This window comes from Monopterus albus, unplaced genomic scaffold (genome assembly GCF_001952655.1).
Source record: "Monopterus albus unplaced genomic scaffold, M_albus_1.0 scaffold73.1, whole genome shotgun sequence".
In the NCBI taxonomy this organism is placed as follows: domain Eukaryota; kingdom Metazoa; phylum Chordata; class Actinopteri; order Synbranchiformes; family Synbranchidae; genus Monopterus; species Monopterus albus.
The window spans coordinates 1,867,669-1,884,837 of NW_018127953.1; the positions used below are offsets into that span (position 1 = coordinate 1,867,669).

The 17,169-nt window shown below is 40.9% G+C and overlaps 1 protein-coding gene across 7 annotated transcripts in view; it reads right to left on the reverse strand.

Moving 5' to 3' along the window:
- The window catches only part of znf536 (zinc finger protein 536), a 232,127-nt gene that overhangs the window by 107,267 nt on the left and 107,691 nt on the right, over positions 1-17,169 (reverse strand). For all 7 annotated transcript variants that reach the window (XM_020605877.1, XM_020605879.1, XM_020605878.1 and 4 more), the window contains one exon: positions 10,418-12,708. In XM_020605877.1, the coding sequence (XP_020461533.1) occupies positions 10,418-12,707 (2,290 nt within the window). In that variant the 5' untranslated portion in view covers position 12,708. The remainder of the gene's footprint in view (positions 1-10,417; positions 12,709-17,169) is intronic.

Consider the following 17,169-nt stretch of genomic DNA (forward strand, 5'->3'; position numbering starts at 1 on the left):
TTAGTAAGGTTCACACGATACCACAAATACATACTCTAAGTGCCTGGTCATATCCCATATAGCCTACTCCCCTTTGCCATGTTGTTGAAAGGCAAGACTGAAAATATCCTTGGTCTCAGGTCTGGATATTAAGAGTGTTGATTAGATATATGAGTTTGCCATTTGCCCACGGAGCGTGGAGTGTCTCCGACAGAACTGGGGACCATATGGCTGGTGAGAGATTTCCCCCCTCTCTTCCTCTTCGCGCAGCCTGACAGCTGGATGGCTGCTAACTGGGGACGAGGAAGCTTGGCAGCTGCAGCTGAGAGCAACGCTTTGATGCCGCTCACCCTCTTTCACTCACTCTCTCTCTCTCCCTTCTCCTCTCTTTCTCTCTTCTCACACACAGAAGAAAGACCCCACATCCTCTTCCCCAGCCAGTGTTAACTTATGCAAACTTTCTACAGGTTGGACAAGAGAGACAAGAGAAACAGGAGGTGGAAGTGAGCCTACATATAGTAAAGAGTTATGACTGAAGCCTGCTGGTCTGTTCATGGATGCCTCACTTAAACAGTGGCAGAGGATGAAAAATGTTTTCCAAGATGTGTAACTCCACTGTCGAAAAGATGACGCTGTGAGGAAAGGAAAGGGGGAGGGCACTTTTTGGTGGGAGGTGGTGGTACTGTAGTGGGGGCAGAAAGGTGGAAGAGTGAAAAGAGGAAAGTGAAGGAGGGTGAAAAGGCCTCTGGGAACACATTAAGACATACGACTGGCAACTAGAAAAAAAAACTGATTTTTTTTTCTTTCACTTTTTGTATTTTGACTCAAAGGGGTCTTTCATCATTCCTTAAACAAAAAAGGGAAGAATCTTTTGGATGTTTAGATGCAGATACCTGGATATTTTGTGCAGCATGAAAGAAAATGACTTTCTTTCAAAGTGTAACAGCAGACAGGTGTTTTTTGTTTTTAATCTCAAATCTCATCTGCACTATGTTCACTGAACTACAAGGTATAGCAATATGTATGCAATATGCATTGTGCTTTAATGAAAATAGCTTTAAATATAGAATGTGTGATGTTTTTAATCGGTCACTCTAGGTAATGTCTTTCTTTGAAAGAACATTTCTCAGTACAGTAACATTGTTTATACCAGCTTTTCTCTGCGCTCCTGCCAAACTATTAAATCACCGTGATTACAAAACAATCAGTTTACACTAAGTATTGCACAATGGAATAAAATGCAATGTAACATGTTACCATAACCTCCAAGTAGGTTTGATGGATGTTATATAAAGTGCCAGCAGTGTCAGCAGACTCAGAGAGCCTTTTCTTTAATACAAGTTCTGCTTTTTTACTGAAAGATTGATCGTCCCTTTCTCTCTTCTGTCACATTCACTAAGTTCTCTACTTTCAAAAGCACTATCTCTCAGACTAAATGTAAACTACAGTATCGGATCATTTCTTTTCCTCTCCATCTTCCCTTCCCCTTTTACTCCTTACATGCTCTCTCTTGTGTTTGGTCGCCACCTGATCCGAGCCTGCCCGCTCCGCGCCGCTTGCCCCTGTGCCCTTCTGTGCTCTGTCCTTCTTCCCCCTCACCTCCTCCTCCTCCTCACACTCATTTGCCTTCACTGTCCCCCCCCCTCCCCCTCCCCGTACTATATTCATCTCACTCTATCCTCCTTTCTTTCTGGGCGCCAGCTCCTCCCATCCCTCCTCTTGTTGAAGGCCCCCTGTTGCTGCCTGCTATCAACCAGCTCTGAACTGGTGAACATGGTGTAGCAAGGGGAGAGGAGAGGAGATGTATAAGAGCAGGAGGAAAAAGGAGAAAGGGATCAGAGATGGCTGGAGCCAAGAGGAGAGCAGCTGGGCACGGCTAACAGGGAATGATAATGACCTCAGAAATCTGCTGTTCGCTCCACAACAATAGGGTGCTCAGTCGCCTGGAAAATTGTGTTCATCAGCTAGCTCTGCTCACTTACTAATTGACATTGCCAAATATTTTAAGAACAATTGGAATGTGGCAGGGGGAGAGAGTGAAAAAAAAACCCAGAGATCTTAATCCCTAGACTTAATTCCTCCCTCACTTTTCCACCCATTTTGCTTATCCTTCTCTTTCTCTCTCTCCTTCCTTTCTCCTCTCTCTCTCTCTCTCTCTCTCCCTCTCCCTCCCTGTTTTGTGATGAGGAGATAGCTACAACTAAGAAAAAAAAGCACATTTTTCATGTCGCTTTTTGCTCTCATGTCAGCACCCTGATGTTGACACAAAAGGCTTTTTATGTGACCTGTCAATGGGGTTAAGAGGAGGAGATTGAGAGGGGAGTGTAGAGGGAGGGCGGCAAAATTGGAGAATGACAGAGCATGGGAGAAAGAGCAAGAGAAGAAGAGAAAGACAGAGAGGCAAAAAGGTAGGGAGGATGAGGGAAAAAGAGCAAGCAAAAGATTCCTCAGTCATGGTATCACATGCCTGGCTGTCCATTTTTAATGAGGCAAAGGTCAATGTATTCTCTTGCTCTTTCACTCACAGGACAAACCCCAATCATGCCCAAGTTAACTTGTTCAAACAAAGTTCCTTCACCAGCCCACCACCACCCACTCCACACCCCCATCCCGCCTGGACCGGCTCTGCCGCCTACCAACCAGCATTATCCATTTCCATTCCTTGACCGAGAACCCTGCCTCATTTCACAGGAATCCCACATTGACGGAGTCAGACAGCTGTCACCAGACAGAGAAAAGGAACTTGGCGTTCACCCTCCTTCAGCTTTGCCCTCCTCTCCATCCCTCCAGCCCTCTGTTAAGCACACACATAAACAATCAAAGAACAGAAACTTTTTTTGCTGCTGTGGTTTTCCTTGGTAGTTTTGAATGAAAGAGGAACAAATGCTTTTTTAGCCTGGATCTGTGCATCCGAACACACTCCAGTGCTAGTACCCAGTATGGCTGTGATGTTAATTTATGACTTTCTGTCTTTGTTGTTTTCTTTTCTAAGGCTCCCCCTGTTACTTCTGGGCCTTTTCTGTTGCTTGTTCAGTCAAGTTAAGTTTCTGCTGCATTTCAAAACTGTAGTAAAGAGCTGTATTTGTGAGTCAACTTGCTCAGTTTGAGCAATGACACCAGAGAAGATAGCTTGTTGATGTATTAAGAATATTAATATGCAAACAGTCTACCTAACAGAGTAAGGCAGCCTTCTGTTATGGAAAGATAAATATTGTGTTTTAATTATAAAAACATAAAACAGAAATGGGAAAGACAGAGGATGAGGGAGGAGGGGTGTGTGTGTGTGTCTCCTGGAACAAGGAGGCTTGTTCCACGAGAAAGGTAAGCTATGTTTTGGCAAAGATTTAGAGCTGAAAAGAGTGGATGGCATAATGTGATGTTGTTTACCGAGGAATGTGATGCCCTGTCATCTCTCCCTTTTTCTCCCTCCACTCACTTTCTCCGTTCTGGATTGCCCGTGTCATTTTTTCATCGCCTCTCCTTCACTCTTTCAACAGTCCATTTTTTTCCTTTTTGTCCTGGCTTCATAACCAAGCGGGGAATCCTAACGTGATCATTAAGACATAAAACGGACTGATAAATGTTTCATAAGGACAAGACTAGCCACTGATAGCCACCCAGGAATACTGAGGAGCAAACCAACTCTTTCCGTCCTTCTCTCATTCAAACACACTCGTCTGAATACAATTGGAATTTTAAAATATCTAAAAAGCCTAGTCTAATTCCCAACATGGGTAATATTTACAAATTGAGTCTGAGAGACAGGATAGGAGAGAGAGGGAGAGAGCAAGAAAGGAAGAAAGAAATCAAATGAACTGTGTAAGAAAAAAAGAAGAACAGAGAAATAAATTGCCCTTTTATATTGTGCAAGCGTGTACAAAAATACTAAGTCTGCATTTATCCAAGACATGTCAATCAGCGCAGCACACTGACAATTAGTGCATTTGAATAGAACTTTTATCATTTACCAGACACCAGAGTCCTGACCTACTGTACAAAAATACAGCGCAGGGAATGAATGTGGCTGTAACACAATGACTGTCTATTTAAGTTTGGTGACACATAAAAAATACAGATATGACAGGCCAGACTCCTTCAAATGAGTGGGGGGTAAAAACCTTAGGTTTTGTAACCACTGAGTTCTGTGATTATAGAGAAAAGAAGAATAATGCAAGGGGGGAAGCAGTAGAGAAACGGATGTCAATTACAAAGACAAAGTAATTTATGCAGAGGGGAGAAATGAAAAAAAGAGACATAATTCATTATTTTTTAATGCACATAGTTTTATGCACACGTTATGGCTGACACACTCACAGAAGACTCGTCTTATTTTCAAGTATTGCTGTAGAATGATGTACAGTGGCAATGTACTGTAGCAAGGCTACCATTAGCTTTAGTTTGAACTGTTTGATTGGTGAATTCAATAAGATTTTGGTTGTTAGAGTTTATTTTTGTTTTCTGCTTTGTTGAGTATACCTCCCAATTTTGTAAGACTAGCATATCTTTCTTTGTATGTTGTTATTAATGAGCATAACCAGGGACAGATTAAGCCACTGGGGGACCCACGTTGTGCCCTGTCACCACTATACTTTAAATGCATTAAGTCCAAAGCCCCACTGCCCCAAAAACCAGCAGGGTATTATAATGGAATATCACCCTGCTCCAGGTTTATTCTTTGTCACTTTCTTTGTTTTTACAATAAACACAAATTTTATGAGGACTGATTACCATGTAGACATAATATTGTTTGAAATATTAAAGTTCAATTTGGACTGTGTCACAAGGTATCTTTAAAAGACAGGAGCCACCCTGAGGACCTTGCCATTTAACTTGAATATTCCCTAAAAATTGCCGTAGTGAAAAAGCAATAACCATGCAGTGAACCTGGGACCCTTCAGGCACATTTCAGTTGCCTGCTTTGCCCGGGTAGTAATCAAGAACTGTATATAACTACAGTGCGTGGAAACAAAGTGAGTCTTAGCTTAGAACAATAGGTAGTCTAATCACTCAATCTAAATAACATGGAATGACAGTTTCTTTGCTCCAGATTTTTATTTTTTTGTTTGTTTATTCATTTTCTTAGTTTGCAGCTTATGCACTGCCTCACAATTTTTCCAGTTCCACCAGATAAAGCCTTTTACAGTCAGAGAGGACCTAGCTGCAGGACAGTTTATAAATTGGTAAACTGACCCAGAGCCCCAAGCCCAAGAATAACTGGATGTCATATGACTGTAGTCACTTGATCTGTTACAAAGTTCTTAGGAAATTTGCACCAATAAAGCAGAAGATCTGAGGTCAGTCTGTCATTGTGTTGTTATGACTCTGTATTTTAGTGTTAAAATATAGTTTAAAAGTTTTTAAAACTTACATTTTTCCTGAGTCTTGTCTGAGGTTAGGTTTAGGCAACCAAGGCCCTTTGGTTGATTATAGAAAGACTGCAGCGTGTTTCAAGTTGTTGTGGACTTTTTGTGTGTGAAATGAAAACGAACCACACTCTTAAATAAGTGCCACTGCTTTAACATAATAAAATGTTTAATAATGCTCATGATAAAAGCAGATGTTATTGGAGTAAATTATGGACCCTACAGCCAATTTTGCCCAAGGCAACATACTGCTTAATCCAGTCATGGAGTATGCTTGCAATGGTAGGTAAAGATATATAAATCTGACCCTGTTTGAAAATATTGTATGCATACACTAACTTCAACTAAAAGATGCATTTTTACACACTTGCCTCAAAATATTCAGAACCAGCATCCAGAATAACTGGTAGATGAATAAACCATCCTGAAACTGAATCTATTGTTTTAACCACATTTGTTGATTTCTAGCTTTGGTTATCTCCATCTGAAGCATTTCTCAGTCATACATTGTAAAAGATCAATAATAAAAATCCTATATATTCCTCTTTAATGTTGCCAGTACTGACAAGTCATTGACCAGTATTAGTAGATAACAGCTAGCTGGATTGGATTTGACACCATGCATATTCATAATGGTCTGGATCTTGTTCAACGCTACTTTATTCCCGCTTTAATGACACAGTAATTACACTGTAACACTTTGTCCACATGTGTAATTACGCCTCCATTGTACTGTCGCAATTAGATGAATATCCACGCTTTATAACCTAAGGCGTCAAGTTGGCAAATCCAATTTCAATTTGTATCAAGCAAGCATTTTGCCTGCTTGTTTGAGCTCCGGTGAAGACCAGGGATATGCAGGCTAATCCTCACCATGTTAAAATGCTGTTCCTCTTAAAAATTGTAGACATGGAGTGTTCTCTGGAGAAAGAGAGAGAGAGAGAGAGAGAGAGCCAGACGGAGTGCATACAGGCTTTTACAGCCCGAAGCCAAGAGGTGGGAGTGGGAAGGTGGTGGAGGTACATGTAAACCTATTTTTCTTACATATCCAGCCTTATTTTACCTGAACTATGACAGCAGCTATCATGCATAATGAGGAATTTTAGTCATTCATTAATTTCATGTATGAGTTCACAAAAAGGCAATGTTTCCAGTGCAGATGTCACAAGTTTCATTCATGTCAGTTGTACCTGTGGCTGATCCTTCCTACTACACTGCAGTGTGTTTTTTTTTTTCAACACAGTCTTTGAGGCATGATCGCTGCAGGAAAAAAATATGATGACGTGAAGTCACTCCAAGGATAGCCAAACAAAAAAGATGGTGATGGGCATAAATGTAATTACCTCTTTGTTTTCTTGGAATAAAGAGAAAGAATTTCATTGAATAAGAAACATGCTCAAGGTTAGCTGCTGAGCTATGTTGTAATAAGGAAGGTCTTTAAAGGACATCTTTGACAGAGGCCTTTGTTTTTCTGCCCTTTTTCCCCCTCACTTATCCCTTTCATTCATTGCTTTTAAACAAATGCCGTCTCAAAGACAAAAGCAGTGCAGTTGACCTTCTTTCACAGTTGAGATGTTATTGTTGATTACTATAATTTAAGTTTAACTCAAAATTGCTGTGGGTAGGTGATGGGGCAGAGGCTCCCATGTACACAGACTCACACTTGCAGGTGCATGCACGCACATACAGGGAGAACTACAAATTCTTCTTTTTGAATGCGAGATATTAAGATAAAGACAATGGTACAGTAGCCACATCCTGTTCAGAAGAGAATGATATGCACACTTACTGTAAAGCTTATACCACCCAATACACACACACCCTGACACAGGCACGCACAACAAACATGCATGCAGAGGAAAAGCATAACACCTTTCTCCACATGAGACTCAGACACGTTTTTTTCTCACACATCAAAGCTTCTAATTTGAGAGTCCCTCATCTCCAAATGTGAATCACAATGTGTAAGTTGTGAAGAAAGACAAGTTTCGTTACTTCTGATTAGAACACAGGAAGTAGCAAAACAGCCATATTAAACATTTTAATGTCAAATCTGTTTACTTCTCACATTTTTTTCTGTAAAACTTTAGCCCACTTTATTCAGATCACTAAGAGCCTAATCATGTTACTCTACTCTTCTTTACTATTTTCCAGCTTTGTCATGCTCTCTAGCAATTTGCTACAGTTTGACATCCTGTTTCGCACTTACAGTCGCAAAGCTCTACAATAACAATGCACAGCCTTTCAGATATGAGAGTGGCAGAACTGAGAATGTGTTAAAATAGTGCTAATGTTTCAAGCAGTGTAACCTCTTGACTGAGCACTGGGTTAAAGGAGCAACAAGCTATCTGTACACATACCAGGCACACGGTTACATCAAGGCAGCAAGAAGAGCAGTGTTAAGGCCTTGTGGCAACCAGTGGGGCTTCATTCTTGTGCAAAGTTGCCAGTAATTGCCAATATTAATTTATTTCTGGACTTATATTTTTGTCTTTAATCCTACCCTCCTCCTCCAAAGATAGTGCCCAAGGGGCGAGATTTAACCACTCGACTAAATCTAATGCATTTATTTGTTCTTTGTTAGCACTTGGTGGTAAATACTATTTGTTTTTTTGGCAATTATTATTTTAGTTCCTTTTTTGTATACTGCACACTCATTGTTAATACAGTACTTCTGAAGTTGTTGAAACGCCACAAGCTGTACCCATCAGATTCAAAGTGCTTAAGTCAAAAGAGACAGACAGAGAGGGAGAGAGAGGCAGATGGAGAGAGAAAGTTCCAGCATTAAAATTCAGAAGATAATTACATCCGCTACACCCCCACCCTGTTGAGAAAGTGTTATGTTTAATAGTCTCTATAAAGAAAATAGGTTTTTATCTCACTCTCATTTTCATTAATTCCTAATTGGGGTGGGGGGTTGTCTGTTATTATTTCTTAGATTAAAATAAACATAGCCTATCCCATGTTCAAACCCATCACACTACACGGGCATGATAAGGACTTCATGCCTCTGTGAATAAATAAACAATTTCATCTCCATTGGTGGAATTAAGTTGCTTACAGCCTTAAGCTAAGCCACTCTGATTTATATTTATATTTATTTATATTTTTCTCAAAAGATTTAAAAGCACATCCTCGCTTTTGCAAATAGAGTTCACCAGTTTTTTTGACCTGCTTTATATGTATATCTTTAATTAGTGTCTTGTTTAGCTTAAACCAACTGATTATCGTACAGTCATGACCTAATTACTGCACACGCTTCTTAACACCAGCATAGTGCCCTGAGGAGCAAGTGAAAGTTACCTTTAAAAACTTGTGTAATCATTAGCAAAGCACCTCCCTTAATCCCACTAAACATACACTTTTCTCGCCCCGGCTGGCTTCTCTTTGTTGGGGAGGGGTATGTTTGTCTCCAACATGTTTATTAAAGCCATTTATTAATCACTGTAGCTAAAATGAGTTCATCCCTTCGCTCCCAGTCTTTACCCATGTACCACTGGGACTGCTAACCTGCAAACGTGGGTGCAATGGTGAGGCAGATGTCTTCCTGGACTGTGTTCTCTGGAGTCTTGTGGTTGGCTTAATGTGAATAGTAGGAACAACAAAGCAGTGTCAGGGGACAAGTGTTATTATGTTCGGCATAAGAACCTGCAAGTGAGACAAAATATACCTATATCTGTTGGCATGTTGTGGCCCAACACCTTACTTATGTTACTTTTTTCCTTTCATTTGCCTGTATCTGTGTGTAAAATATCCTACATATAGCTTGTGTTAGGCTGGGTGGTTATTTGAGTTTAAGTAAGTTAAATGTGTTCATCTTAAGGGCTTTTCATATACAGAGCAGTGCAAATAAATGATATGAAATAGCTATTTTTTTCAGAGGCTGTTTAAACACACCACATATATTCACACCAAATGTGAAGCAAATATGGAATGTGAAGTTCTAAAAGGTCGCACTACTAAAGTCCACATCAAGCGATGATGACCTGCAGGTACTGATGCTGCTAAATACCAGGAGTGCATACTATACTGATAAAAGCCAACTTGGAAAGTTTCACTGCTTGGTACACAGGTTGAAACTGTATTGTGGTCATTTTTGGACCTACTCTATGTCTGTGGGATAATTTGAGGAGTTGCTGCTGCCACAGCAACTGAAGAGGCGCAGGAGCAATTAGAATGACACAATTGGCCCGTATTAGTGGCTGGCTGTGTGTCTGAGGTAAAATATATACTGAACGCCACTTTACTAAATAAATCAAATAGCTTTAGCTGACAGGTGTACTGTGTACTTATGTTAAAAGCGTTTTAACATTCCAGCAAGCTGGGTCGTGATTGGTCATATGTGTTCCTGTCCGTGGCAAAAAAAATAGATGCAGCCTTTTGTTCAGCAATGTGCTCTCATTGATATGCAAGGCTTTGTCAACAGTATATCAGTTTAAAGATTATTATTGACAAAAAAAGCATCTTGTGTGAAAAGACCTTTATTCTTTGGCAGGAGTCATTTTTTATTCCCTTTTAAAGCGATGGATTTGGCACATTGATACCATATACATATATTTACAATATACAGCACAACTCCAATAAAGGTTTTCATACTGGTAGTTATCATATGTGAAGTGATCTTGTGTTCAGCAGAACCCAGGCCAAACAGAAAAATGTGCTGTTCATAGGTTATGAGGTTGTACAGTAGGGCCCTTATTTTCAGTGTTGTTTATGTAGCCTGTGTGTTCCAAATGATACTGCACATAAGATCCCTCAACACTCCAACTTTATCACTGTATAATTATTGGAAGATGGTATAATTTTGAATCATTTAACACTGTTTACCTTTGCACAGAAATATATTCTGTATTCTAGATTTTTGCATACTGTGTACAGTTAAGGCAATTTGTAGAGCTGTTACACAATTTTTATTGGAAAATGTTTCAATTATTATTACAGTAACATACTAATATTTAATTAGATATAAAAACATATTTCCAAAGTGTATGTCATGAGATAATATTTAGATCCCTTTATCAATAGACTGACCAAAGAATACAACCTCAGTCATTCTCTGATTTTTTTTTCCTTACCTGAAGATGGTGAGGAAGGATGTGGACTGTCATCCTGGACACTTCCTGTCTGGGACTGTCCTCCTCCAGCTCCACTTTCTTCTGTTACATTGGATGAACCAGGAGTGGTGGAGCGGCTAATGGACTGGGACTCAGGGTCACTGGCTGATCCACGGCGTTCGTCTAGACCTTGTTGATGGAGCACTTCCTCAATGCCTCTCCTGTCTTTGCCATGGATGCGGGAGTGGACAACCATCTGATGGTAGGTTCTGAAGACCCGACCACAGTCTGGGCACTCTGAAGGCTTCTCCTTCAGGCTGGAGAGGCTGTAGTCAATGTTTGGACTTCCCAAGCCAGCCAGGGCTCCAGGAGCCTCAGCACTACCATGGTGTGACATTAAGTCACGATGACTGTCAAAGCCTCTTCCATCCTCCTTCATGGACATCATGGTTCCACTAGAAGCCTTGGATCCCTGCAAGGCCTCTGAGAGCTGTTTCTGCTTGGAGCTATCATTGGAAGAGATCAAGGAATAGTCTTGTTTGTCCTTTGAGAAGGAAGCCAAGGCACCAGCACCACCCATCTCATCTTCCTGGCCTGTGGGTATATGGTGTGGGTGCTGTTGCGGCTCCTTAGGCAAAAAAGTCCTGTCCATAGCCATGCCACGAGTCATAATTTGCCAGGCTTGATAGCTATTGAGAGAGTCCATCTCTGCAACTTTTGCAGCTGCCTGGAGGCGCTCCATGCAGCTTGACTTAAGTGGTGGCACAAGGTTGAGACAGCCCAGGAGTGAACGCTTCTCATTTTCACCTAGCCCATGGCCAATACCTCCTGCCATTGGCCCTAGTAGCTTCCCTAACATCTCCTTTTCCTTCATAGCTATCCCTGCTTTAGCCAGCATCTGATGCTGCTCACTCAGACTCTGTTTGTCTGGTGAAAGGAAGCCTCCCTGAAGACAGGAGATGTAGCGAGAATAAAGGTTGGCATGAGCTTCCTGAGCCAGACTGCTCATGCTATTAACAGTAGCCATGTCCTGCTCACTGGACTGAGGCGGCTTGCTCTTGATGGCCAGCTTGTTGAGATGCACCTTCATATGGTTCTTGAGGAACCAGGGTTCCTTAAAGCGACGACCACAGATTTGGCAACAGTGTTCAAAAGAGTCCTTGTGCTTGCGCATGTGGCCCTTTAGAAACCAAGCTTGGCTGAACACCTGGCCACACACGTCACAACGGAATTCAGTGGCCATCTGCACACCACTGCCACCACCAGCACCCTGGCCCTGTGTGGTTTCAGCTGTTATGTGGGCCTTTTCAACATGACTAATCAGCTCCTCTTCATGAGAGGCAGCAAAATCACACAAAGTACATTTGTAGGGCTTGTGGAGTATGCGGATGTGGCGGTCCAGCTCCTCACGCTTCTTGAACTTCCCTTTACAAAAGGTACAGCGGAATCCTGTAATTGGGTTCAGGGACTGTTCGTCCTGGGTGCCAGTTGGCTTGGGTGAAGAAGAAGGTTGAGTAATTGTGTCTGGAGTAGCAAGACCAGAGGGAGCAAGGAGGCCACAGGCTGAGCTTAGTTGCTGCTGATGGGTGTTAGAGCTGCTATTGAGGCCCAGATGGGGTGTTTGAGCTGTCTGGAGGAGACTGCCACTCCCTCTCATCTGTTTGTCCCTAAGAATGGCTCTCTCCTCCAGCTCATGCAGCAGCCTATTCTCTTCTCTGACACGGCCACGGCCTTTACCAAGATTCCCCAGCTTATGGGTTCGGAGGTGGATCTTCAAGTTGCCCTTTTGAGCTGCTCGATGGTCACAGTATGGACACTTGAAAGGCTTCTCTCCTGTGTGTGTGCGCATGTGTAATGACAGGATGCTGTTAAAACGGAAGCGCTTGCCACACAATGGACAGGGATACTTCCTATTCTTGCGGGCATCATCTTCAATGTTATTCATCTGGGACATTATGCCCAAGTTCTGGCCATTGAGGAACTGCTGTAGGTCAACTCGTCCATTCAACCCACTTAGTGCCCCTGCGTCAATGTCTCGGTTGAGCTGATTGGCTAGCAGGGCCATCTGACTGCTGATAGGCTGACTAGCCAGAGCTGTGTGGTGGGTCTTCTCATCCAAAGGTGTGGCTGCCTTCTCTTCAGGTATCTGTTGGGGGTGGTGTAGGTCAGGAAAAGCGTGTCCTAACTGGGCAGTAAGTTGGTGAAGCTTTTGGCTTATGGGGTAGCGGCCATTTAAGACTGCACTGCTCAGATGGGAATCAGCATCAGGCACTGCTGATGACACACCAAGACACAAGCTAGAGTCCTCCATCCTGTAAAACAAGATAAAAAGAATCATATTATAATAACAGAATTGTAGAATAACAAACAAAAAAAAGAAAGAAACCAATTTAGGTTTCAGAAAAACAAACAAGGCACTGCATTTAGAACATATAAGACTGTCCTCTTCTTATAAACAACACTACAAGTTGTTGTGCAAGCATCATATTATGAACAATAGTTACATTTTATTGTTACATGACCTCTAGTGATTGATATCCGCTTGTTAAGTAATGATGTAACATTCTGTTTCTGGGTCCAACCTTCGATTCATTCTCCTCCTCTCCATATGCCACAGTATTGTTTTCTCCATTGTTTCAATAGATCTGAATCAAAAATCAAAGGTTAACTGTCATTTTACCCCTTTCCTTGTGAAATAACTACAATTCATTAGATAAGTCACATTATTCCCTAATTAATTAAAAGAAAGATTCTAAAAGTGCTCTGCTTTCCTGTCATGTAACATAATATTAGCTAGCTAGCTAGCACAAAGTGAATCTAAACACTATACACTGACACATTTTACATTGATGAAAGTAACAGTAAAAGTTGGGAACTATTAAAAATGAGTCAGACGTACATAGTTATATACTGGAATATATTTACTACTACATGTAAGAAAGACTGGTTCTTTTGCCATAAAGTCAGATTTGTTTACTCTCAATGATGCCTCGCTAAAGAAAAAAAGATGTTATTGTGTAGAGGGTGACAGGCTCCACCATTTGGGTCTGGGAGAGTTTGGACCTGGAAATTGAATGTTACGTCACACTTAATTATGATGAGAGCAAAGGGAAAAGTGAGGTCAAAGTCTGCGGGGGTGGGGGGCGGTCGAGATTTTACCAAAACACAAAATGAGGGACCACCGTTCATTTCTTGTTGTTGTGGTTATTGTTGCATTTGTTGATTGGTTTAACCATGACCATGCCATAACCTTAACTCTGTGGTTATTAGTGTAATCATTACAATGAACATTGTCTAACCTTATTCCTGATTACTTATTTTAACCCAGACCATGATGTCCCCAGGTGTTTCCCATTGCCAGTGCACTTTGTGTGTTTATTATTGCAACCGTGATGAAGATCTGGTATGTCTACGGCCATGGGGACATGGAAATGTATGTATGGGTATGGACACGGGGCCTGTGTGGTCATTTAGGTTGGAGGACCAGGGCCATGGTGGATGGTGCTGAGCTAATTTGTATTTGCTTTCCAGATTACAAATAGAATATTATCCAACCACATTTTCATAACTAATGTGTTGCTTCATTTAGTGAAACAACACCTGTGCCGCATCACCTGGTACAGGGAAATAAAATTTATTGTCTTTGATGCGCAGAGCGCTGCATGAATTGTCAGCACCAAGGGGCTGGAAAAAAACTGCACCTCTTTAGAACTTTTTCAAAATGTAACACCATTTTGGATGGAATAATTACTCAGTAAACACAGCGAGCAGTGTATAATTAAGCTACTTGTGCCCATCCTATCAGAATTCCTTCAATTACACGCCTTAATGAAACGAAGCAAAGGCATTGTCGGGAAGCCACCGCAATACTACAATTATGATATTAACAATAGCACTTAAAACCAAGGGGTTACTCCAGTAAACACAGCACTCTTATCTTGGTGCCATGACACTTGTCTTGGCGCAATATCCCATTAAAGAGCTGCCCTACGTTTGATGTAAATCACTTTACTCTTCCTCTGCTTCTTTCTATTCCCCAATTCTTTTACTGTCTCTTCTTCTTGCTACCTAACTGTATTACACTTTACAGGGTGGTAAAAAGCAAAAACCAGTTGGCTGTGTTGAAAAGTTTCCCAGTGCAATGAAAGATTAATTTGTCCATACATGGTGGGAAAACAAACAAACAAACAAACAAACAAACAAACAAACAAAAACATATAAGCACACCCTCTAATCCACCAGACAGCAGCTAATAGTTACTTTGCTGTATTGTTGTATTGTATGGTGTTGTAATGCTACAAAAGTACTGTATATCACAAGTTTTTGAGCACCACTGCAAGTGTTTTATTACATGATGTAACATCAGTGAATACAATTTTTTTTTTAAAGAATAAAATTGTTTTTAATAGAGATCCATCTGCTCTCCAGATGGAGAGGTATAAACATCTTTCTGCACACATCCTCTGGCTGCTGGCAGGGGTCAAACCCTCAGAAACAATAACCACGGTTCTGCTTTGGTCAACAAAATATTGTATAATATCTCATTACGCTGATTAGTATGCTGCCTAGTAACAGTGGCAGCCACTGTGCTGTAACGTATGACTATAATCATCTAAAATCCTTTTATGCAGGGGCAATGTAAAGCACTGGTATTAGGTAAGCTCACTTTTAAGAGAGACAGGGAACCTTTTAGATAACTTATGGATGCACACACACACGAAATATGTGCATGCATGTTCAGTATATACTTTACAGGCACAAAGGGCAACTGAGGTTCTGCCAGTCTCAGACTTCTGTTTCTCTCTCTCCACCTACAGTATGTTTCTAAAGCATAGAGGACTTGACATTGTGTTTGGCTCATTTGTTTCATCATTCATTTGAATAGTTTCTCTCTTTTTCCCTCTCTCTCATCAGTAGGAGGTTAGTAGACATAAGGGGTGCCTGTTCTTTTAGCCACTGGCCTCTCCAACACACTGTTGATGGTGGATTCTTATCTAGTGGACATGAATTACAGACTGTGACCAGCTTCCACTTGTATTTAAAGGAATGTGACACTTGTGGGCTGCCCTTTGAATTGCTCCCCACAAGTATCATAAAGCAATTCTACTATTCATCAAGAATATAATGGCCATGCTATGTTCTACAGGCTCATGTGTAGCAGCTACAGTAGATGTGCTTCTGTCAAAGCCTACTTAAATTTATGACGTGATTGTGCTGAATGTGACGAATAATGCTGTACTCATCTAAGAAAAAAAATATTTTAAAAGCCTAAAAATAAAAAAGTTTATAAAATAATATTGGGAGAGAATTGCTAAGAAAGATAAAACTTTGTTAGGCTGTTTTAAATGACTTAGGATTTAAATTGTATTTATGTGGCACCCCAGCTTCCTTCACCAGGCATGCTTATATCAGAGAAGACCTTATTTGAATGGGCCCTTTTTACAGAGGCGGCTGCCTTTTGGAATAGAAATCTGTGATTTAAACTAGGCTGATGAGCTGTTGCTCATTTGGGGAGATAGCAGCTTGCCCTTTTCTTCAATTTGATTTCTGCCTTTATCTTTAACATATAACAAAGGCAGATAGACAATGGAATAATGTGAAATGAACTGACGAATCCAGTTTGTGTTTTTTATAAACGTATCCTGGCTGACGAGCGTATGCAAATGAGACACATTAATATGCTTGCCTTGCTCCAGAGTCATTTTATATTTTTTCCCCTGATTAAAAAGGACATTTCTTATGTGACATCCCCCCTCTGCTCATATCAACACACACATGCAAGGGAATTTGAGGGTGGGGCACAAGTAGGAATGCATACACACACAGGAAAGCACGCACACACTCAGACACAATCCTTTGACTACAGACAACAATTCAATATGCGAATGCCCTCTAAAAGACATGGTGAGAATGTTACAACTCACCCAGCTCCATCAAATGAGTGCATGCAGAGATCACATGCAAAACACTTTCCATTTTGACATCATCTTGACTGTTTGTCACAAGTCTCAGGCAAAACAAATCAAATGTACAGAAGAAAACAACTTTATCCAATGTTTTAGAAAATCAAGGCTCAGCTTAGACATTCTTACCGGCTGTATTAAGGAAAGACCGGGGCCCACTTTGTCCCTATTATGTCTCACTGCCTCTGCCATGGCTGTGTAGCCTGTGTAGGCTCCGCTATGAACAACACATCCACTCTAGCTTCATACTGTTACACTAGCTGCCGTTATTCTAACCTGTATAACCTTATCATTTCCTGGCATGTACAGCACTGCTGCCTCATTAAAACTGTTGGCTCCTCTGATACTTCTAAAACCACAAAGACTTCCTTTAGCATTTTCTCACGATGGTTCAGTTGTTGTCTTTTTAGTTCGTGGTTTAATATTCAGCAAAGCACCATGTGCAACCATAAATCCGCCACAATCACACACACAGAAACAGATTTTACTTGGTTTCTCTTAATGCATTTTTCTTCTCTGCTCTTTTTCCCTTCAAGCCTCAGCTTAATTATAAGTGGTATCTGTGACACAATGGAAGTGTATTTCAGCCAGCATTTGAATGTGCTCAGTTAATTTCTCTTATCAATGGTAGCATGCATCATAAATGCATAAGGGATTTATATGTGCTCCTCTCTAATTGTAACCATATAAATTACTGAAGTATATGAAAGGCAGTTTCAATATTATAAAACCTAAATTTTTTAACAAAACTCAGAATATACTCTTGCATTTACTATACTTTAATGTACAGCCCTGAGTTTGTCATGAAAC